General features: G+C 50.0%; 1 protein-coding gene across 5 annotated transcripts in view; it reads right to left on the bottom strand.

The window, feature by feature from the left end:
• Nucleotides 1-24,153, bottom strand: part of NFATC2 (nuclear factor of activated T cells 2) — a 161,783-nt gene that overhangs the window by 43,814 nt on the left and 93,816 nt on the right. For all 5 annotated transcript variants that reach the window (XM_072735566.1, XM_072735563.1, XM_072735562.1 and 2 more), the window contains exons 6-8: nucleotides 19,979-20,119; nucleotides 2,973-3,028; nucleotides 2,451-2,577 (exon numbers count right to left, since the gene is read on the bottom strand). In XM_072735566.1, coding sequence (XP_072591667.1) covers nucleotides 2,451-2,577; nucleotides 2,973-3,028; nucleotides 19,979-20,119 — 324 coding nt within the window. The remainder of the gene's footprint in view (nucleotides 1-2,450; nucleotides 2,578-2,972; nucleotides 3,029-19,978; nucleotides 20,120-24,153) is intronic.

Genomic DNA, 24,153 nt, shown 5'->3' with positions numbered 1-24,153 from the left:
CACGGGGTGCACCCTTCTTAGTGAGCCACAGGTGCACACAGAGGATGCGAGCACTGGGGCCGGGAACGTGGCCTTGGGAGTCCAAGTAGGTGGGATCAGAGCCCCAGGCTCTGTCACTTATTAGCCTTGGACAAGAGCCTCCCTGTGTAATTGTCTTACATAGAAATTTTACCCTGGATGATGACCACGAATGGTGGGTCTTTCCAATAGTGGAAAGATGGCTGGTAGGTCTGTCTCAGCCCCGGGATGTTCGCAGGCTTTTCCCAGGGGCAGAGCTTGGACAGGAAGGCTTGACTGAAATTATACCCCCTCCTCCTCCTGCCCTAGCACTTCAGTCCCTGTTCTCTGCCTGCTGTCCCTGGTAATGTTTACCACGCCCTGAAATATTCTGGATGTTTCATGTGCTTACTTATTATCTGCTAGACTGTCGGATGCTCAAAGGGAGGATTTTTTGCATCTGTTTTGTCCCATGCTGTGTCCCTAAGCACCTAAAACAGTGCCTGGCACTCAATTGGCACTCAGATGTTTTCAGGAAATAGGAATGACCGAATGGTGGTGGATCCATCTCAGTTTTGTAGTATTCTGGGGGCAGTGAGACCTGCTGGCCTAGGCTTCAGTTTCCCCATCTGTTACCTGGCAGTAACAAGCACACCCCTGGGCCCCATGGGGTTGTTGGGAAGATGAAATGAGATGAGTGGAAAGAATTTATCACAGTGACTGGCATACAGTAAGTGCTCAATGCTTGCTGTTATTATTACTAGCTTTCCACCATCAGCACTGGTGCCGTTGCAGCTTCTCTCTCCACCTAGGACGGTCTCCAGAACTTGTACTCCTCCAGCATCCCTTCCTAAAGCATTGCCAGTCCCAGGAGCTGAAGAACCAGTTTCCCCACTGGAGTGAATGTGGTGGGTACAGGATGGTAACCACGTTTGGGAACCATCAGGCATCAGGAAGTAGAGACAGCAAGGAGGTTCAGCCACTAGAGCTAAAGACTGATTGGACACCAACCAGCGATTGTTTCTCAAATTGTCCTTTAAAGACCATCATTGCAGTCCCTGGCCGACCTGGAAGACTGAATTCCCGCTCAGGCATGCAGGTGCCAATGCCAAGCCCAGGGAGGCCTCCTGACCACAAACATGAGGTGAGAGTGCCATAGAACACAGGGAAAACCTCTATGTTAAACAGGATCATTGAGGACGCCTGGGTAGCTCAATGACTGAGCGTCTGCCTTTGGCTCAGGTCGTGATCCCGGGGTCCTGGGATCGAGTTCTGCATCAGGCTCCCCACAGGGAGCCTGCTTCTCCCCCTGCCTGTCTCTGCCTCTCTCTCTGTGTCTCTCATGAATAAATAAATAAAATCTTTAAAAAAAAAAAAAAGGATCATTGAGCATTGAGCTTTAGTCTAGAACCTTCTCAGAGATTCTCCTCTACACAGTTTTGGGTTCCTGCAAGCCCCTGCCACTAACGGCATGTCATGTCAGCCCTGGGATGGTACAATGGCCAGAGAGACCAAGCAAATCTATGGACACACTCCACCAAAGCCAAAGCCCATCAAGCCTGGGCTGCCAGGATGGTCCCCTTGGTCTCATGCTGCCGGCAGCGCAGAGGCTCCACGCGACACTGTCACAGGATGGAAATTACACCTGGGTGATAGTCTTGGATTATAGGTTTCCACTCCTGGAAAGGTGGCTAGCAGGCCTGTGTCAGCCTTGGGAAGCTTGTAGGCCATCTCTGCAGCCCCAGTGATAATCTGACATCTCAATATTACCTGCTCTCTGAATCACCTTTGATCAATTTATATTTTATCATAATCCCCCCTGTTTGAACACGAGCTCCAATGAAGATAGGGATTTTTTAGGTTTTGTTCACTACTGTTATCTCCAAGCCAAGAACAGTGCCTCAGATATGGCACTCAGAGATTTTCTGAACGAATGAATGCATGCAAAATGGCCCCTGACACTCTTTTTCCAACTGTAGTCCTTTGTGGGAATGAGACCTCCTGGCCGGGCTACCTACCCAGGAATTCGTCTGGGGCACAGGGTGACCACCCTCTGTGGGGTCCACTAAAGATTCTGCAGGTTTCAGGGCATGTTCATTCACCAAATCATGAGCAAATCTAAGACATGGACAGGAGTCATCAGCTTTGCAACCTTCTGTTGAACAAGTCCATATGTGCCTCCCTCCTACTCTGCCCTCCCAAAGGAAATTATTAACAATAATAGCTAATATCATCCATATCTGCTTACTGTGCACTGTGCTAAGCACTTTACATGCATTTGGCTTCTCTAAGTCTTATAAGGAAGGTGCCATCTGGCAGATGAGACAATGGAGGCTCAGAGAGGGTGAGTCACCTGCCCAAGGTCACCCAGCTGGAAGCCGACCTCATGTGTCCTCACCACATGCCTGTGCTGCCTCTCAACACCAAAGGGGCCTTCAGAGAAGATTCCTTACCTGGGTGGTAGGTAAAGTGCTGAGGTTGACTTCGTTTTCTTTTCCCATTGATGACATAGAAGTTCACCTTCACCGATGCACGGATGTGCTTGTTTCGATACTCAGGGATCTCAACAAAAAGCATGTTCTGGAAGGAAGGAGCTATTATCAACTTCACTGCACAACGCCTACCTTCCTACGCAAGGCACATCAAGCCAGCTCAACTAAAAGGAGTCAAGACACATCCTGTACGCTTACAGGTGAAATTCTCTCTAAGGGGAACTTGACCTTCCAGCTGCAGCAAAGAAAGGATTACCACTTACTCTACCAAAGTATATTATGATGCCACAATTACAAATTAGAGGGCCGGGTGCTAGATAAATGTTCGATGGATTTGTCGATTTAATACCTACTGAGTGCCTATTTGGTCCAAAGCACTGAGACTTTGATGAAGGAGGGGGAAAAAAAAAGAAGGAAAGAGAGCACAAGGGAGGTGGGAAGGAAACAAGACAGGGCGCTCGGTCATCTCGTCCGTGTGCTTACTGGCTGGCTCTTGTCTTTATCCACCGTGGCTTCCATCTCCCAAATTTGTTGCCCATCTGGAAAAATTAAAAAGGGACACACTTTGAGGCAACTGTGAGAAACCAAGGATTTAAGACCCAAATTCACCAACTTATATTTATCTTGGTTTATGCATATGTCATCCAAGCAAGGTGTACATGTGCGCTTGTGTTACGCATGCCTATTTGAACACACATGTATTTTTATTTACACATATTTCTTTTTCCACAGGGAGTGCATGTTGACAATAGAAAGCTGGGTACCCGTAGGTAATGAGGGAAAGAAGAGAACAAAAATTGCCCATCACCCCACTGCTGTTATGTTTGAATGTCTATTATATCTTTCTTAAAAAAAAAAAAAAGCAGTATTGTTACACATTATACATAACTCTATGCTTTGTTCAACCAAAGACTAGTTCCAAAATGTCCTGCACATGCCAAGACAGTCAGAGGGGCCCTATTATGGATCACTGGCTGCCCCATATGTGGCTTCTTGATTGTCTGGGAACACAGGTGGCTCACATATTCTGCTCTAAGAGCCTTAAATGATGTCCCAGCTTATGAGTCCCTGGAGATGGTGGAAGCGTAGGAGCCCACCCCTCACCTTTCAGGCAACAGCTTGGATTTCGCATGACTCATTACAATAATCAATGAGAGGTTTTGCTCAGGAGTGAACTCTCCTTCCCTGGAGAAGAGCACTAATTCCTCAGTTTGGGGCCAATGAGTTGGGCCAAACAAAACTCTGCATCTGCAAATAACAGATTTCTTTTTCTGACCACCTACATTGGCCATTGGGCAGTTTTCGGCTGAAACAAATCATTTCCACAAGTGTTTCCAGGGTGTTTTGTGGAACGCTGGCTCCGAAGAATATTAAATGGGTTTATGAGGACAGGGAAACAAATTCTAAAGCTAATAAGCATTTGGAAAATGCTGAGTCAATGTCAAATGGGTTTCTTTACTGCAGGACTTCTCAGAGCCTTTAATCTGCTCACATGCAGTGTAACTCTCTGAGGTGGGCTGAGGTAAATACCATGTCCCAACATTTGGCCACACAACCCTCCCTCTCCCCTGTTTTAAGCACAACAAGTAACATCTTCCATGATAGTTTAGATTTGAATCCACATAGTCTTGGCTCTTAAGGTTCACCCAAAGAAATCTGGTTTCCAAGCATTAGTTGGACTTCCTAGTATAGAATATATTTCCGCAACTAATAATGAATAAAGTGATTGCTACCAAAGCTGAAGCAATGTAGATGATCTTAGCAACAAAGGCAAGGAGCTAGCTGGAGCCCTCAGTAATGAGGACGTCTCCAAGCCTTGGCCTTAGAGTCCTACCGGACTCCTGAAGTGATTAAGGGAGACATGGACTTATGTCAAAAGAAAAGAGAGTAAGTGTGGTCCATGTACCAACTCTCACCATGATGGGAGGGACCAAGGCGGAGTCACCACCATCTCCTCAAAACCCGACACTGCAGGTGCCTACTAAACATCTCATGTCTCAGCACGCCAAAGTGTCAGCAGCTCCAAGGGCCAACGTCAGCCATGCTCAAAAGAAGGCAAGAAAGGATGGTGGGTGGACATCAAGGAATTTGAAGTTAGGGGGGGGCTGGGTGGCTCAGTGGTTGAGCATCTGCCTTTGGCTCAGGGCATGATCCTGGGGTCCTGGGATCGAGTCCCGCACCGGGCTCCCCCTGCAGGGAGCCTGCTTCTCCCTCTGCCTTTGTCTCTGCCTCTCTCTCTCTGTGTCTCTCATGAATAAATAATTTTTTTTTTTTTTAAGGAATTTGAAGTTAGGTCACCAAGACTGGGTACTTTCCAGGTGAAAAGCCCTGGACAGAACTAGTCAGAAAAAATCCTCACCCCTTTATGAAAAGTCAAAACTCATCCACAGAGACGTGTGCCCGTCTTTCAGGTGGTGGTTCGAGTGAGGCATGGGTTCGTGTCTTAAAGTGCATTCTTACTCACTAACTACAACGCGAGCTCCAAGTCAGGAGATCAAATAACAAATTAATCGAGGAAACAGACAATAACGTGTTGATGTCTGGTGTGCCACCTCCTCCCTGGCCTCTCATTGGCTGAACTGAGCTCTGTCATCAGTAATATCTTGGCTGCTTCAGCTCGGCTCATTTCCCTGGAGACTCTGACCCACTTTGAAAAGAAAGCACAGTTTTCCGGAGTCTCATCATTGGGAGGAAAGGGAGAAGTAGCTGGGAAATAGCATCAGGATCTATTAAGCTGGGTCCATCGTCTCCATCCCCAGCTCTCTTCCTGACTCACACCAGCAAGTGAGAGGCAAAGCACAAAGTGGCACTCTGATGTCCCCAGAAAGAGGATTCTCACGGGGTCTCTTCTCCTGGTCCAGGGACCCAAGAGAAATGAGAGGTGGCCTTTCTCCTTAAATTTCACTTTTTTTCCAATCTCCGGTGGGCGTACATAATAAGTAAGATTCCACCCACGAAGAGCCACAGAATTCCAGGGCCCAGGTGCTTGGGACTACTTTTAGGAATTAGCTATCCCGACACCATCAGATGGGGAAACTGAGGCCCAGAGAAAGAACCATGGTTTGTCCAATGGCAGGAAGCAAACAGTCACGAAATCCCAGTCCTTACACAATAACTGGCACAGTCCAATAACAAAAGAGATGCTTTTGAGGAGAAAAGCTCAAGGTCATTAAGCAGAGACAGGAAGACCAGCTTCCTGGGAGGCTCAGGGAAAGTTCTCTGCAGGTAAGATCTTTCCAGGGCCACATCCACCACAAAGGTTCATGTGCATCTTCTCAAAGGCTCCCCTGCTCCCCCTGTGACAGCAGATAGCCTCTGAGCAAGCACAGAGGCCTTGAAGACCCCACCCACCCTGTCCTGGCCTCCATGGGCCCCATTTTCACGACCTTGCCCCCAGGAGGAGTAACAGCTATTGCTTCTGAGCACCGTCAGTATGGGCTGATCCGATCCAACAATCCTATACCGCAGGTCTGATCATCACCTCCGTTTGGAAGGTGAGGACACTCAGGCACTGGCCCGAGGACAGGGAGCCAGATTTGAACGCAGGCACCTGGTCCGGTTCTCCTTATCCCGCCCACGTGATGTGCTTTCTGGATCCCTGTGCAGCTCCTCCACCAAGTGAAGGAAGGACACTGGGCAGGCACTCCAGGCAGCGCATCCTTCACCCCTGAGCTGCAGCCTCTCCCGGGGAAGCCAAGCCACGGTGCCCATGGCACCCCAGGCAACCCCACCATCACCTCTCTCTCCTAAAAAGTGTGCATTTGCCTCCTCCACTGTCCTCAAAGGCCACGTTTCCCTTATTCCATACCCTAGTGCTCAACCATTTGTCAGCACAATCAGAATTAAGATGGTTGCAATAGTCACAACCTAGGTATTTGCTGGGGCAGACGCTTCTTCAGAGGAGACAGAGGTCCATGGACAGACAAATGCATCAACCGAAATGTGGTCTATTCGCACATACAGTGGAACAGCCTCCAGCCTCCAAAAGGAAGCAAATTTGGACGCACGCTCCAACACGGATCGACCTTGAACGCGTGATGCTGAGTGAAACAGGCTCGATGCAGGACAGTATTACCTAAACCCCCTTACAAGAGGGACACAGAGCAGGCAAATGCACAGACACAGAAAGAAGAACGCAGGTTATCAGAGGCCAACGGGGAGGGGTGGGAGAGGGGAGACTGTTTAATGCGGACAGAGCTTCTGTTTCAAAAAATGAAAATGTCCTGAAAACCGACAGCGGCGACAATGGTGGACCAATACCGTGAGTGATTTAATGGCACTGAATGGTACACTGGCAAATGGTTACAATGACCACTATTGTAATATGCACAGCTTACAATTTTTTTTCAAAAGCCACTGGCCCCACCCTTGAGACCAGGCCTGTTTTATGGCCTGTAAGGTAGCTCAGACGTTTTTTTCATTAGCTGCTGCCATTTCAAAATGAGGTTTCACCAAGAAAATGCAGATTTTTGAGACACGTGGGTGGCTCAGTGGTTGAGTGTCTGCCTTTGGTTCAGAGCGTGATCCCGGGGTCCCACAACTAGTCCCGCATCAGGCTCCCCGCAGGGACCCTGCTTCTCCCTCTGCCTGTGTCTCTGCCCCCCGCCCCCCCGTCTCTCATGAATAAATAAATAAATTTTTTTAAAAAAAGTATCAGAACCACATGCCCAGGAGGGACATGTGTCCACAGGGCCCTCCCCAGGTTGGGCTACACAGGGATGTCCTTCTACAGCCGCTCACTTAAAAACTCTCCCTCCTTGCTGCCCCCTTTCTCTGGGCTCCAAGCAGAGCAAACAGGACCCCCACCAGGTAGGGCTTCTGGAGGCCTCTGCAGGAAGACCGTGGCGTGGCTCAAGGCCTCACCCCACTGCTGGAGCCCCAGACAGTAGGTCGGGAAGAAAAAACTCTGCTCAGTGTTCTCTGTCGGGTCTTCAACTACACGGGCTACTGTAACCCGAGCCGGCTCGGGCATGTTCCGTGGCCAGAACAGAGTTCCCCTCCGTGGCACCACAGCGGTGTCTGCTTTGTTCCTGCGAACCCCAAACTCCAGAGGAGACAGACCCAGCTTGGAATCCCTGTATTTCAAGTGAAATCTCATTTTGAAATGGCCACACCTAATTAAAAACACCTCTCAGCCACCCTACAGGCCACAGGCCCAATTAGCTGTGTGCACTTGGATAAGACACTTTACCACTCTCTGCCTCTGATCCAAAATATGGGGACAATCACAGGACCCATACCTCACAGGTTCGTTGCCAGACAGACACGTGGCACAGGATAAATGTGGAGCAGATGTTCGTGTGCATCATTATTATGGCTCATGGCAACATAGCATTTAAATACTGTCTTATCATTTTTTGCATTTATTCCACAATGTGTCATGATTGGGGTACAAAAAAACCACAAGCATATTTTAATCAGAAAATAATACACATTTCTCTGCTTATAATTATGAATTATAAATATTCTTGCCTACGGGCACAAGTAGAGGGAATTCACAAAGGGACAGTGTCTGTCATAGGAGGCAGGTATAGATGGTGCCGGACTTTTTTCCTTTCAAATGGGTCTTCCCACCATTATCCCAACTTTTAGAAAGAGACAGAAAGCTCACGAGAATGAAAAATCAAAACCTAAACCATGAGGCACTCAGTTGGCTCAGTTTGTTAAGTGTCCGACTCTTGGTTTCAGCTCAGGTCTTGATCTCAGGGTTGTGAGGTCGAGCCCCACATCAGGCTCTGCACACAGCGGGGAGTCTGCTTAGGATTCTCTCTCTCTCTCTCTCTCTCTCTCTCTCTCTCCCTCTGTCCCTCCCTGCTTTGTGCACATGCTCGCTCGCTCTCTCTCCCTCTCAAATAAATAAATAATTTGTTAAAAAACAAAAAAGAAAAAAACACCTAAATCATGAGCCAAACCCAGGGGCCCAGCTTCTTCCGTTTTGTCTTTAAGCACCAGAAGCCCAGAGGGCAGCTTCAGGACTCCAGCCTGGTTGTGCATCTCCAGTGCAGTCTGCACTGAGCTCCAACAGACAAGTCCCCAAAGAGAACTGAAAGCTGACACTGCCGTCCTCAATTTTAGGTAGCACATGGAAGGCACACTCAAGGGAAATGATCTCTACGGGAAGTGCATGGTTTGCAAAATACCTCAAGACCATTTCCCTGGGCTCATCTTCCCTTCCCCCACCCTGCATCCTGCAGAGCATGAGTCCTAGGGTTTCATCAAGAGAACACCCTAATCCCATCCTCTGAATTGAGCTTCCAGGAGTCAGAGGAACTCTCCATAAACACTGGCAGGGCGCTCTCTGCCTGAACTCACTCCCTCCAGGTTCAAGCTCAACCAATGCCATTCACTTGCTGTGTGGCCTTTGAGTGGCAGCTTAACCCCTCTGTGCCTTAGTTTCCTCCTTGAAGCAAAATGGTCAAGTTCATTTACTGACTTCAAAGAGTTGGCCAACATTCAAATAGATTATAGGTAAAATGCTTATTAGCAAAATGCTCAGCCCACGGTGAGTACTGCTGTAATTCTCCTTCAAGAATTTGGTGTCCCATTGGTCTGACTCTGGGGAGGACGAACTTGCTGGTCATCTTGACCCAAGTGTTCCACTGGGTGTTCCAGTTCCTTGTTTCACTGCATTATATTACGTCTCTCATGGTGAATAGATAAAACGGCCACAGAAAGTTTTCGTGGATAGGGGGCTGAAGTAATTACAGGCCCTCTGTCCCTGGTATAGAATATCAGGTAGATGAGCTCTGAGAACACTGGGCAGCACTTAGAATTAGCGTGATCCGATTCTCTGCCCTGGAAACGTGTCCCTGTTACATTAAAGAGCAGGAACTGGTAAGTACCACAGCCCCATATGTGTGGTACAAGCTCTGAGAACACACACCTCACACTGTCCACATGGCTACACCCCCGTGGCCAGAGCGGATGGACCCAGCCCAGACATGCACCTCTTCTGTAACACCATTCAGGAAACTGGGTGGAAATACATTGCATGCATATTTTTTAAAATATTTGTTCATTTTAGAGAGAGAGAAAGAGAGTGCAGGGTGTAGGGGCAGAGCAAGTCTCAAGCAGACTCTGAGCCGAGTTCAGAGCCCGAGGTGGGGCTCGATCTCACTACCCTGAGATCACGACCTGAGCCAAGACAAAGAGCTGGACACTTAAATGACCGTGCCACCCAGGTGCTCCATAGGTGCATTTTTAGTGTTGTTGTTGTTGGTTTTTTTTTTTTTTAAGAGAAATCTTTTCTCTTAAGGTAAAAGTATATTGCAAGTGCCTGTCTCCCGGGAACCCTCTGGGGCCACGGTCTCCGACAGAAGCCAAGCATGGACCACCAACACTGACCAAGCTCCTACCGCACAGCAGGCCCCATGCAGGTCGCTGGGACCATGGTACAAGCCACACATGCCTTCCTGCTCTTGGCAGGCCCACCATTGCTCACAAGTGAGGACTCAGGCTTCTTCATGTCTCCTGGGCTGGAGACTCTGTCTCCCTCATCTCCCTCCGGCCACACCAGCCTTCCCCATTCCCCCCAACAACCACACTTGCTCCTCTGCAGACGTCACTGAGACCCGTGCCTTCCCAGACCTCCAGCTCTGCTTGGGGACGTCCTCCTTGACTTGTCCCCCATCACCTTCCATCCTCTGGCCTCATCTTCTTGGCCTAATGGTTTTCTGTCTCCCTCTGCTGCTGGACTGTGGGCTTCCCGAGACCAGTGCCATGCACCTGCCTGGTTCTCTGCTTCATCCCAGCCCCACCGTGTCTGGCACACAATGAGCACTTGGGAAACACCAGTGGCCTTAATGAACAAAGTGACGTCAGGATTTCCCAGGGCTTGGCCCACAACCAGACCACTGGCTTCTCTGACAGAAAGACCCCAGAAGGAGAGACTGAAACCTTCATGAAGAGTCCTTTTGGGGGACAGAGGGATGGGGAAGACACCTGGGATAAGGGTGCAGACACTGAGTCACGAACAGCTGGACCAACCCAGCTGAGTTGTCTACAATCCACTTCCCAACCCAGACCTCAGGTCTGAGACTCCGGGAAAACCTGCCCAGGACAGAGGAGGCCCAAGATGACCAAGTACGCTTCTGCTGCTCTGGGCTGAGATGAAATGAAGGACTTCAGTCCCTCGAGCAGATGTTTGGGCAAACTTCCCCCGTCCTAAATTAACAGGGACTGGCAGCCAGCACGAAACGGGCCCTTCCAAGTCTTACTCAGAGGGGAAGAGAAAAGAGCCAGGTTCTTTGGGCAATGGGGATGAGTCTAGAGAGGACTTAGCAAGCCCGTGCAAGCACAGAGAGACACGGGGTGGGGGATGTGCCTGGTTCGATGAACATTCCAGGCTCCGTGGTGGCTGGGCCGTCGTGCCAGAGGGCGCACCCCAGTAGGCAACGTGTCTGTGGGACCCGGGGCCCCTACCCTGTAGTTGCTCTCACATCAGCTTTGTAGACAGTTCTCGAACCCGAAACATCAGGAAGCAGGAGGGCTGGCATCGGGTCTGGGCTGGGGTCTCAGCAGCCAGCCTGGATGAGCCACGGGCTCCTGTCAGCACTCGAAGGAGAAACAAGGAAGCCTTCAGGAGGAGGACAGCGAATCCGTCCTCACTGGGGCCGTGAGCACGCCCCTGGGCTCCAGGCAAACGGGGAGGAAATCCAAGTGTCAGTTTGTGTTAGGAAACCATGTGTGATGCTTCCCAGCCCCGGCCCTGCTTTTAAAATTAGCTAAATGAAGATGGCCAGAGTCCCTCCAGTCTGCTCCTGCCCACTGCTAATGAGCAGAAACATGTATAGTCCCTGGGTGTGGGGGCTCAGCGGGCCGAGCGGACGGGGCCGGGGGCCAGGAGGGGCCGGGGGCTGAGATCTCACCGCCCCAAATGCTACAGCCGCCCACATGCACTTGCTCACAGCGCCTTCCCCTTGTCCCCTCAGCCCTGAGTCCGTCCTTGATCCAGATTGCCAGGGCGACTTTAACGAGAGAAATTAGAGCCTGTCACCCCCCTGCATAGGACAAAAAAGATTTCATTTATTTATTCATGATAGACATATAGAGAGAGAGGCAGAGACACGGGCAGAGGGAGAAGCAGGCTCCATGCCGGGAGCCCGACACGGGATTCGATCCCGGGACTCCAGGATCGCGCCCTGGGCCAAAGGCAGGTGCTAAACCGCTGAGCCACCCAGGGATCCCCTCCTAGTTGCTTTTGTAACAAAATCCAAACGCTTCTCGGTGCCTACAAAACCCTGGGCATGTCCTAGGTGCCTCCCACCCTCGCCCCACCCCAGCGACCTCTCCAGGTTTGGTTGGTGTTGTCCTCACCACCCACCCCCGCCGCCCTGTGCTCTTCATGTTGCCCCGGGTGGCCACCAGGGCCTGCTTTCATTTCCTCAAACACCCCAAGCTCATCCCCAGGCTGGGACAGTGGCCCTGGGCAGTTATTTCCACCTGTGACCCTCCTCCGACAGTCTGTACAGATCCCTCTTTTCTGCCTTTAGGCCTCTGTGCAAAGCCACCTCCTCCGGGAAGCCCTCGCTCTGATCACACTCTCCAGGGCGGCCAGATTTAACATCTAAGACTACAGTTAAATTTGATTTTCAGAAATCAGTGACCACTTTTTACTACAAGTATGTCCCAAACCCTGTGCTGCTGCACGGACAGAGTGTGGTCTGAGATCTGAATTTCCCTGAGCCTCCTACATACCTGCCCCCCAACCCCCGAGCCCTTTGTCTAGCTCCTCTGACCGGTTTCACTGGCCTCAGAGCACTTTCTCCATTGCGGAGTGGCCCGCTCATGGGCAAGTTTGAGACTGCCCACCCCCTGAGAGCAGGGACCTCATCCGAGGTGGGTCCCCAGTGCCTGGCACAGTACCTGCACCTAGTAGGTGTTGGGTAAATACCTAGGGGGTGTCATGGAAGCCCCGGGGCTGAGCGTGTGGAAGGAGGCTAAAGGGGCATCGCTGGGTTGGTCCCACGGAGGCTGGATTTGCACCCATCTTCCATCCCCCCACAGGGGCAACTCTTCCCCGCAATGAGCAGTCACCTATGGGTGCCCCCCAACGGCTGCGTCCAGCCCATCGCTCTGGGAACCAGGAAGTGGGGGCTGGGGACCCAGCCCTCCACCCACAAGCTCTGCCACCTTGAGGAAGTCTGTCAACCTCACCATGTGAGTCAGCTTCCCCACCTGTACGATGGGGGCAGGGAGCAGCCAGCACCCAAGCTCCCTCCAGCTCCTCGGTGAGGCGGTGACAGCAGGTGGGGGGTGGCTGGGGGGCGAGAGGAGAGACTCCCCCGTGCCCAGAGGGACTCTTCTCTCAGATGAGAAACCAACTCGGCCCTGCCTGCCTGGCTCCGTTTCAGTAAACTGAGCTCCCAGAGGGCACGGGGAAGGTCAGCTGACCTCTTCTGAACACCTATTATGTGCTGGACACTTAGAGATCCTTGCTGTCTTTGCATTGCTGAAATATCATGAATCCCATGTTAGAGATGGGGAAATTGAGTCCCAGAGCACATAATATGGGGCCTATCCAGGTTTCGAGCCAAATCTGCTAGATGATCCAAAATCCAGCTTCCTTATACTGCTTCTACCTTAAATATAGACAATTTTTATTTATTTATTTTTTTTTAAATATAACTTGGGATGCCTGGGTGGCTCAGTGGTTGAGCATCTGCCTTCGGCCCAGGGTATGATCCTGGAATCCCAGGATCCAATCCCACATTGGGCTCCCTGCATGGGGCCTGCTTCTCCCTATGCCTGTGTCTCTGCCTCTCTCTCTCTTTCTCTCTCTCTCTCTCTGTCTCTCATGAATAAATAAATAAAATCTTTAAAATAAAATGAAATAGGGATGCCTGGGTGGCTCAGCGGTTGAGCGTCTGCCTTCAGCTCAGGGCGTGATCCCAGGGTCCTAGGATCGAGTCCCACATTGGGCTCCCTGCATGGAGCCTGCTTCTCCCTCTGCCTGTGTCTCTGCTTCTCTCTTTCTGTGTCTCTGATGAATAAATAAATCTTTGAAAAAAAATAAAATAAAATAAAAAGCATGAAACCAAAAATGTAGGAAAAAAATACAAAAGGGTGTTAACTAATAAAAGATGATTTTCTTTTATTAGTTTTAACTAATAGTTTTAACTAATGAAAGATAATTTCTTTCTTTCTTTATGATTTTCTTGCAGGTGTGTGTGGCGGTGGGGTGTGGAGGGGAGCACTTCGGCCTCCTGACTGCCATCTACACAAAGGTCTGTTAGCACCAAGAACAATTTCTGATGGTGGAAACGCTTGAACCCAAGTTAGCTCGAAAACTCATTTCTCTGTGTCCTCTTTCAAAGCCTTCCAAACAGAATGAACTGTCAGATTCTTTCACCCAAAAGCCTGTCCTTACATGCAAGGGATGAAAATGAGACCATTTGCTCTGTCTCCAGTGGGGCTAAGGGGCCACGGCCTGGCCTCTGGCTTTGGAGGCAAGCCTGGCGTCCCGGCCAGCTGTGTGTAAGTGGTGGGCTTCAGCCCAGGGGGCCGATGACAGTGTGGACATGAGTCACCGAGGGCAGAGGTCTGCGGGGCCTTAGCCATGCCCCGGCCCGGCCCAGCCTGGAGTCTGACCTTTCCCAGAGGGAAGCCCAGTCTAGAGAGACTCCCACACCAGGTCTATTGTTTTAGACAACGCCACACTGGGCGAAGCCGAACCCGCAGAGAAAAACAGGTGGCAGGAGCAGATGCCTCCTTAAGGTGGTTCCAAGGTTTCTAGGATACTAATTCATGGAAAGATACTTAATTTAGCAAAAAAAAATTATTTTAAGCATGTGCATTTATATTTATTAAACAAAGCCCAAAATACAACCTTTGGGAACCTCCAAGTAATAAAATGACTCATATTAGGATATGATGACTCAGTGGGAAAGAGGGAATTCCGCTACCCACGCCTCCTTTCTAAAAAATCAATTTGCCCTCTCAACAGGTGATGGGAGCCTCTGCCATCAGACTGTTCCAAGAAAATCGTCCAGCAAAACAAAACACAAATTCTCTTCAAACAATTTAAGTTTCAAAGCTGAGTAATCCGATGCAGGCAGGTTTCCAACCTACACCCCCGCAGGACACAGAGAGCCAGGGAGCTACTTGGCTGGGGCCGGGGGCCTGAATTAAGAAAGATTTACCAGCTGAAAGATTCCAAAACCCTGTGTCATGTGGAGGAACCTTCCAAAACATTGGATCCCACCCAGAAGCGGCGAGTCGCTCAAAGCCATGGCAACCCTGTTTCCGCTGCCACATCACTTTTATTTTTGTGTCCTTAGATTTTTTCCTGTTTTGCAATGTTTTGCTGGGACCCCCAACTCCGCCTGAGGCCTGGGTGGCCGGGGGCCAGGGTTACCAGCTGAAGTCAGGAACAGCCTGGACTTCTCCGCCTGAACTCTGCCTGGAAGGTTACACATTTTTTACATTTCAGAGACTATATGAAGGGTTTTAGGCCATCACCGAGGACGGTAAATAGGAAAGACCCTGATCATCCTGTTTGGTTTCTCTTTGCCCTCGTGGACGTGACCAGAGAGCTTCCTTGGGGTGGGGGTGGGGGGTACGGGGGGTGGGGCGGATGCTGATTAACACCACCTGGGCATCCAGCTCCGTCACCAGCTCTGGGCTGACCTATTACCTCGGCTGTAAACGGGGACCATGTCACCTGTCTCTTGGGGACGATGTGACAATTAAAGGAGAAAACACCCGTTGGACAGTATGAATGAATACCTACTATGTGCACAGGGATTGTTCTAGATGCTGTGGATACAGCAGCAAACATGGAGTCCCCACCCTCGAGGTACTAAGAGTCTCGTGTGGGAGACCAGACAACAAATGAATCAACAAACAGGCAAGATAATTTCAGCAGAGCAAGGTGCCACCCAGAAAACAAAGCAGGACAATGTGACGTAACCAAGGTGACGGGGTTATGGGGAGGGGGATGTAGAGCAACTTCAGAGCAGAGGGTCAAGGAGGCGCTTGTTGAGAAAGTCACCTCTGTGCTGAGCCTCAGAGACACAGGAGGACGCAACCTCGTAAAGAAATGGTGGAAGGACATTCTAAGAGGGGACAGTGAAAGCCAAGGTCCTGAGGCACAAACCAGCATGGGGTGTCTGAGGACAGAACGAAGACAGGTGTACCTATGGCCAAGTGAGCAAGGGTTTGGGCCAAAAAGCGTGAATTCAGAGGGATGGGCAAGGGCCAGATCATACAGGCTCCTGGAAGTCGTGAAAATAATTTAAAATAGTAATAAAAATAATATAATAGTCATTATTATTACTGCTGCTATAAATAAGATGCCATTTTCCAAAACACCAAGCTTTTCTAACTTAAGAAACACCATGCTGCCCCTCTCCTACTGTTTTTCCATCACTCTCCAGTTTGTCATCCTGCTGGAGTAGAAGCTGCCAACCCCATTTCAGTTGACGGCTATAAAAAGAACATTGGAGCTGGTGGTGCCGATGACCCAACGTGGGGGCTAAGATTAGCCCAGGAGGCTGTCACCTTTCCTTAATGTGAGAACCAGCTGGGGTTCCCCTTCCTTGGAAAACTTCAGTCCGTTCCACTCCGCCCCGCCCCGCAGCGCCCTTGCCAGCCAAGCTGTCCATGGAGATGGGAACGGAGATGCGTTTTGGAAAAACGAAGTTGAGCAACAGGGATTCCCCCTGCAGAAGGCTGTCCTGGGCGAGGAGGCGAGGGCTTGGGGTCAAAAGAGCAGCTCCCTGCAACGCAAGACTAGCCCCCCCCCCCCCCCGCCTGTTGGAGCCCCGAGGAGCCACACACTCCCACGAGGGAAGGCCACTGGCTCTCTGGGGGCACAGGGGCATCTCCAAGACCCCTGCTGGTCTGCTGGCATCAATCCAGAAACCACCTTCACCCAAGATTCTTTAAGCTAGGCACGAAGGGGTTCTGAATGGGTCCTCTGGAACCCAGTGACCCCCTGCAAAATCCAAGGACCTATTTCACCACAAAATGGCTCATGTCAGTGGCTCAAAGCAGCTGAAGGGCCTTCAGGCAAATTAACCTGGTTCTGAGCTTCCTCAGAAGAGCTAATGGTCAGGGGTGCCGGATCCAGCACTGCCACTTGGCACCTGTGTGATCTTCCCTAAGTTACTTAACCTCTCTGTGCTCAGGCTCTCGTTAGGAAAATGAGGAGAAGAGTAGCTACCTGGTAGGGTTGTCAGGAGGCATCAGATTCGGTAATACACACAAAGTGCTTAGAACAAGGCCTGGCAGATAGTTCCTTATTGTTGCTTATTGTTTTTCAATGTCCCCTAGGGCCATGAGATAAAATCTCATCCGTCTTTGTTCTTCCAGGGCCTAAATGTAATGCTAACAATAAAAACTCAGGTTTCCTGAGCATCTACAGTGTGCTAAGATCTAGGCGAAGAGCCCCAACCTGTGCCACCCACTCATGCCATCCTCTCTCACGAGAAGTAAATCACGTGCATGTTACAAAAGAGGGGCTCGGAGAGGTGAAGGGACTTATCCAGGATGCCGAAGCTACTGAAAGCACATCACGGATTCGAACCCAGGCCTTCTGAGCTCAGAACCTGTGCTTGCAACCATCGAGTCGATGGTGGCCCAAGCCATGATAGTTCTGGGCGTACAAACGACAGCAAACGTTCAGTGAGCACACTCTGCACCCTAAGCGCATGCTGCCTGTGTATCCATTTAACTCTTGTGGGGAGGGGGCGTTATCATCTCATTTTATGGAGAGGGAAACCGGGAGGCTGGACACCAGGACAATGGTGGGCGTTAACCGTGGGTGAGTCCCTCATCCCCCGCCCACAACGTGCAAAGTGACAGCAAAGAGCAGACATGGCTGCTACTACTACTACTACTACTATTATTATTATTATTCCTTATTAACTCCTTAATTACTCCTTATTCCTTATTAATACACGACTTTTCAAAATTGAAACAGACTCTGAGTTTTCCTCCCACTAGGAGGTCAACCGTGACATTTCCTCTGAAACCAAGAGACAGCAAGCTAGAGAGGAAAACCATCGTTCATTCACTCAACAAACACTTCACTGGTGCCCCTCAGAGGGCGTCACAAGTGCCTGAGCTCTTGGGACAAGGACAACTGGCTGGCTCCTAAATCCGTGGGGGACCTAGTAGGACCTGGCCTCCCTCCAAGCCACCCCCACCCCCAGAGCATCTGCCAACCCGTGTGTGGCTGACAAGACGTCTCTGTCTTATGAGCATTTCCCCTCTGCTAACAGGTGCTACGAATCCACAGGCTTCTGGTGAAAGTCAGCGGAAGGCGCGCAGGACGGTTTGCTCACACAGGAGGCACCAACACTGGAGCAGCGAGTGAGGGCTTGGTCATCTACACCTCATGCCACTCTCCTGCTGGAGAACTCACCACGACTCCCCCTGACCATGTGCTGACCGAACCAAGGCCATGTCCCTACCTGGCACTGGGAGACCTCTCTGTTCTGACCTCTGCCTGCTTTGTCACAACATGCCAGCCACATCGGTTTGCCCTCTGATTTACAAAAGCCTAGAAAATTCCTGCAGAAGAGAGTAGTTCACTGTTCCATCATCTGAAAAGTAAGCCACCCCGCAAGATGCTTAAAACCATGCATGCCTCCATGAAGCCAAGACACCACAGGCAGGCCTTAACCCTAGGAAATAACACCAAATAGCATTACTTAATGTATCTTGAGCACTATATATACCACGCATGTTGTGAGTACTTAACATGCAGAAATTTTTAATCCTATGGCCACCCTATGAGGTAGGACTGTCATCTTCGTCATCGTATAGACGAGAAAATCATTGCCCAGGGAGGTTACATAACCTGCCCATCGTCACACCGCTAGGAAACAGTGGAGCTCGGTTTTGGCTCAAGAGCATGAGCTCCTACCTAGCTGACTAAAGGGATGTAGAGGATGTTCATCACTGAGTTACTCATAATAGCACAGAGTTGGGAGCAGCCTAAGGCATAATAAAATGGGAATAGCTAACTAAAGTACTGTACAAACATGGGATAGAATGCAATGCACCCATTTAAATGTTGGCATCCCTAACCCCTCACCATACCACTACTACTCCTCAAACCCACAGGGATAGATCCCATTCCCTTTAAACCACTCCCAAACCCACCCATCCATCTCCAGCCCCCACTGCCACAGTCTTCCTTAATGTCATGTCTGGTCACAGAGCTAGCCCACCCCAGGAGAAGGCATTGTGTTGAAATGGGAAGAAACACCCCTTCCCTAAGACATCCCACTTCCTCTTGCCAGCAGCTGTCTTAGTAACACACTGATGATGGATCCCCATTTGAACGGTAGTCCCTAGACGAGGTGCCCTTATGCAGTGCACAATCCTCACAACTGGACAGCCTGCCTACTATGATCTCCAAATCATCCTAAAGACAGTCAACAAATATCAATATAATACCCCCTTAGAATTAACCTACTGCAATCATGTCCATTAGGGAAAAAAAAAGTTGGTCTTGCATCCATAACTAACAAATAATTGCATAACTTGAAATTCATCCTATTTTAGATCATTCTCTTTTTACCATGTCCTCATTGGCAAAAGATATTAACAGACAATATATGGAAGGAAGAATACACACGGCCAATAAACAAAAACATCACAGCTCTCACAGCAAAGGAGCGTGTAGTAAAGAGCAATTCAGCAAGTATTTTTTTAATTTAAAAAAAAAAAATGGCACTTCTGGGATGTGGTGAAACCATTCCGAACATGGGATTGATGGAAGTTTCAATCTGTACATTTCCAGAAGGTAATTAAAGCTCTCAAAATGACTATCCAAAATTCCGCTTTAGGAATAAACCCTAAGTACACAACAATGGACACTCAGGTATAGAAGATTAGTTAATTAATCCTAAAAGTATTAGAGAAGATTCAGCGCAACACTCTTTGTAATAAAATCATAAGTAGCTTATGTTTATTGGCCTGCAATAAACCGGTGCTGTTATAATTACTCGACCTGTATTAACCCGGTTAGCCTTCCTGACAATACTGTGGGGTAGGAACCTTTGTTATTATCATCCTATATGCAAGGAAATGAAGCACAGAAGGGGGGGGGGGGTGATGTGCCTAAGATCACAGAAGAAGCAAGTAGCAAAGCTGGCATCTACACCTAGGAGATCCAGGGCCAGAGCGTGTGAACTCAGGTCCCGAGAAAGGCCTCCCTTTTTGATAATAGTCAAAAGTTGAAAAGGTTCGCCTCTCTATGTGAATATACAGTAGGAAAAAAAAAAAAGAGTTTTGGGTGGAGGTCAACCTCACCAACCAACAGAACAACCCAGACCACATCATGGCACATGGCATGGTGAACTGTGCTGATATCAGTCTCTGGAGGCCTGGGGAGCTGCTCGTGGTGAGCAGAAAGAGCAGACCAGAAAGCCCGACCCAACAGAATCTATCCCCCCAATCGGTGCTGTCTGGAAGAAAAAGATGGTGCTTTGATATGGTGCCAGCGGACAACAAAAGAGCTCAAAAAGCCCCCTGACCTGTGGTCTTCTCAGTAAACACGACTTTGGACTCGGCGGTGAAGTTCTGTCCGGTGAGGATCATCTGCTGGCCCCCATAAACCAGGCAGCTGTCAATGTCTTGTCTCTCCACCATGGGCAGCTCGTGGGCGGATCGCTGGGCTGAGGGCAAGAGAGAAAGAAGTCACGGTGATGGCAGGAAAAGTCCGCTCACAAGAGGCTTTCCGATTTCACGGCGAACAGACACGCTCTGCCCATCTTTGTCACCTGTTGTCATGGCAAACATGAAGCCATGGGTCCCGGCAACCACTGACTCTGGAAATGCCATGTTAGCGTAAAAGTGCCCTAAGTTATTTGGGCTGGTTTTCTTCTAACAACACATTTTGTTTTCATGAACCAAGGGACAGAGACGTCTGTTCTCTTTGCAGGGAGGAAAAACGAATGAGGTTTGGTCTTTATTTTATAAAAGGGCAAATCAGCTTTTTCATAAGAGAGTCCCTTGGCCCGGGTGTCCTCTCCTCATGTACCTGATGTCAACAAATTCTTGAAGGAATCATGCATGCTAAGTGCTAGGACCCAGTTCCTACGGGGTTTAGACATAGCAGCTTGGGACTTCACTGGCAATTCTGAACTGAGTCTTCGAAACAGCATGATTGCCCCCATCACCTCTCTGAACTCACTTTCTAGGACCTCCCCTCCTCCTCACCCCCAACTGCCTGGCTCACTGTTTCAGCCATACTTCTAGAATGTGCTTAAAAAAAAAAAAAAAAAAAAGATTTTATTTATTCATGAGAGAGAGAGAGGGGCAGAGACATAGGCAGAGGATAAGTAGGGTCCCTACAGGGAGCCCGATGTGGGACTCGATCCCAGGATCCCAGAATCACGCCCTGAGCTGAAGGCAAATGCTCAACCACGGAGCCACCCAGCTGCCCCACTTCTAGAATGCTCTCGATGTCTCTCCAACACACTCAGCACACTCCTATCTTTGAGTGCTTGTACTTTCTAGTCCCTCTCTCTAGAAGGTTATTCCTGTTATTCCCATCTTCGCTTCATGTAGGTTTCTCCTCCAACGCCCCCCTTCTCAGAAAGGCTTCCTTACCTCCTACCCCTCTACGTAGCCTCCTGCCTTCAAGTTAGTACCCATCCCATCCATCCATGTCTCTCTCTTCCTCTCTCCCTTTATCTTGCAAGACCCTGTTTTATTAGTTCACCTGTCTTTCAAATCTCTCCCCACTAGAAGGTATGCCTCAGGAGGGAGCCCTGCTGTAATCCCAGGGCCAGGACCAGTGCCTCAGACTTAGTAGGACATACTCAGGATGGATGGACTGATAAAAAGACTGATGGATATACATGGATGTGGATATATCTCAATATATCTTAATACATACATATCAGACTCTCTACCTATACCCTCATCTGTATATATGATGAATGAAAGATGGAGGCACAGGACAGGCCGATGCTAAGCACCAAGCCACAGTGATATAATACTTGAAAATGCTCAAAGCAACCTTCGGAGGAAGGAAGGATTAAAATTATTCACATTTGCCTACAGAGAAAACTAAAGCTAAGAGAAGTCAGGCCACCCCTTGACCAAGGGACTCAGATTTGAATCCTCAGAAGCTGCTTTGTCCCAGCTCCAGACCTCCATCCCTTGCTCACTCCGGCCAGCCACCGATTTTTCTGGAAGACAGGCTGCAAGAGAGAATGAAGACCCTCTCCAGCCACGTTTCCCGGGCAGGGTGAGAAACAAGTCCCAGTCAGTGAGAGGGACCCATCTGCTCAGGCCTCGCCTTAGCAGCGTGGGCCGCAGAGGCTGGCCCTCCCCTTGTGAGTCAGCCCGAGCTCCTGGCGTTCCTCCCAAGCCCAAGAACTGGGCAGAGGGCCAGCCCTTTCCGTGCCAGGGGCCCGAGGACCTCCCCATCCGGGAGCTATGGCAGGCAGCAGCCCGAGCCTAACCCTTCCCTCCTGGCCGGCCTGCACCTCCAGGTGGCCGAGCATCCCCTTCCATCTCTCCTGAACCCGGCTCCTTCTGGAGCAACCGTGCATTTGGCAACATTTCAGCAGTCAATTGTGGACCAGCCACAGGCTCCCAGACACTTCACCTTGAAAGTGCAACCCAATGACTCACAATGATCCCCTGCTGGTTTCGCCCCCTGCCCGGCTCAGCCCAGGGACCAGCCAGCCTGTTCCAAGGGGCTGCCAGTTAAGAGTATATATTAAAAAGGCCTCTCTGCAGAAGCTGCTAATCTCTCCCACATGGGCCGGGTTATTAATCCCTTCTTTCAATATAGGAGTTTTGTATGACTTCCTAATTGAGCTGCCACAAATGGAGATTTATTAGCAGTGAAAACAGCAGTTGCATCGCCTAGGAAAGCAGGCCCCAACTTTTAAGATCTGCCTTTGATGAGTTTGGGGGGCAGCCGGGGGGCTTCTGGCCCCAGGAATGGGTGGGGAGGCGGCAAGAGCCATCCCTCCCATTTTGCAGGTGGAAAGCCTTAATCATCACTACTGGGAGAGTCAGCCAAGGGCTCGCGGCCAGCCGGGCCGGGGACTGGCCGTGGCCGTGACTCTCCGCGCTGGGGGGAGGCTGGCCCGGACGGCTGCTCTGTGAATCACTGTGCAATGCTGTGAACACCACGGTCTCCTTCCTGGAGCAGCTTCACCGCTTCTCCCTGCAGAGACTCACAACATTCTCTCCCTCGGCCACACTTGCATTTCCCACTCCTTCGCCTGAGCTGAAGGAAAAGACTGTTTTCTTAAACAATAATTTAAAGAGAGAGAACCAAGAGTCTAGCCCAGCTCCCTGTACTTTCTCATCTGTTTTCCAGTCCTGAACCGAGATGAGCATTACCCAGACCCTGTCAGAAATGCAGAGCCTCGGGCCCCACCCCAGGCCTAAGGAATCCACATGATTGTTAGGCACTGCCAAGTCTGAGAGGCACTCTTACCCCTGAGGGCTCATTTGAATGAGCCAGGAAGTTTAGAGAATACTGGCACTCAGGTCCTAATTCTAGAGCAGGGGTTCTCAGCCTGGGTACTATTGCCATGTAGGCTAGAGCTGCCTCTGCTGTGGGCCGCCCCCAGCACCTCCACCCACTGGCTGCCAGCCGCACCCCTCCCTGTGGACAACCAGAAGTGCCTCCAGACATCACGGTAGATGGCCCCCTGGGGAGGAGGAGGCCAAAATCATCCCTAGTTGAGAACCACTGTTCTGACTTCAATGCTCTGAGGGAAGGTCAGCAGCAGAGATTTAAAAAAAAAAAAAAGAAGAAGAAGAATCCCTAATGATTAATCCCAATGGGTCCCACAAGGTATGATTTGCTATACCATCAATGGCAGATTAATGCAGGACCCTGGAAGCCAAAGGAGAATTCTTGGTTTACTGCTGTTTGGGCTCTGGGGTCAGAAAGACACAGCTTCAAGGCTTGCCTCTGCTCCCTCCCTGCTACGTGACCCTGAGCAGGTCACATCACCTCTCTGGATCACTGATGCCACCTCGGTAAAATCCAACCCGTACCTGCCCTCGTGGATCTGCTGCAAGCAGTACCAGAGAACATACCACATGTAAACACAGGTGGGGGCAGCACACACCCAGTAAGATAGCAAGTATCGATAACCCAAATATCCATCAATGCACAATTGGATGGACCCATACAGAAGTACGATTCAGCCGTGGGAAGGAACATACACCCATGTAATGCTGAGCCTTGAAATGTTATGCTAAACGAAAGGCGCCAGACACAAAAGCACAACTATTCTGGGATCCCGTGTAGGCACACTGTTCACAATGGGTGAATCCATTGAGATGGAAAATAGGTGGCTGCCAGGGCCCGGGGAGTAAGTGCCAAGGAGTATGGGGTTTCTTTTAGGGGGGATGGACATGCTCTGTGACTAGGTGGTGGTGGTGGTGGTGGTGGTGGTGGTAGCAGCACAACATCAGGAGTGTCCTGAGTGCCGCAGGATTATCCACCTGAAGGTGGCTTAAATGGCACATTTGGTGATGTGTATTTTATCACAATAAGAAAAAAAATCTAAGACAAAAGCACTCAGCTGGGGCCTAACACACAGTAACTGTTCGAGAAACGACGCCTTACTACCATCAACTTTTCACATGCTGCTCTCTCTTACCTAGACATATTCTAAACATTTTCTCATTTGTGATCTTTTTAAACTCTTCAGTGACAGCCCTACCG

The sequence above is a fragment of the Vulpes vulpes genome, chromosome 14 (assembly GCF_048418805.1).
Source record: "Vulpes vulpes isolate BD-2025 chromosome 14, VulVul3, whole genome shotgun sequence".
NCBI lineage: Eukaryota > Metazoa > Chordata > Mammalia > Carnivora > Canidae > Vulpes > Vulpes vulpes.
Note: the sequence above shows the minus strand (reverse complement) of the source record. Positions and strands in the feature narration are given on the sequence as shown.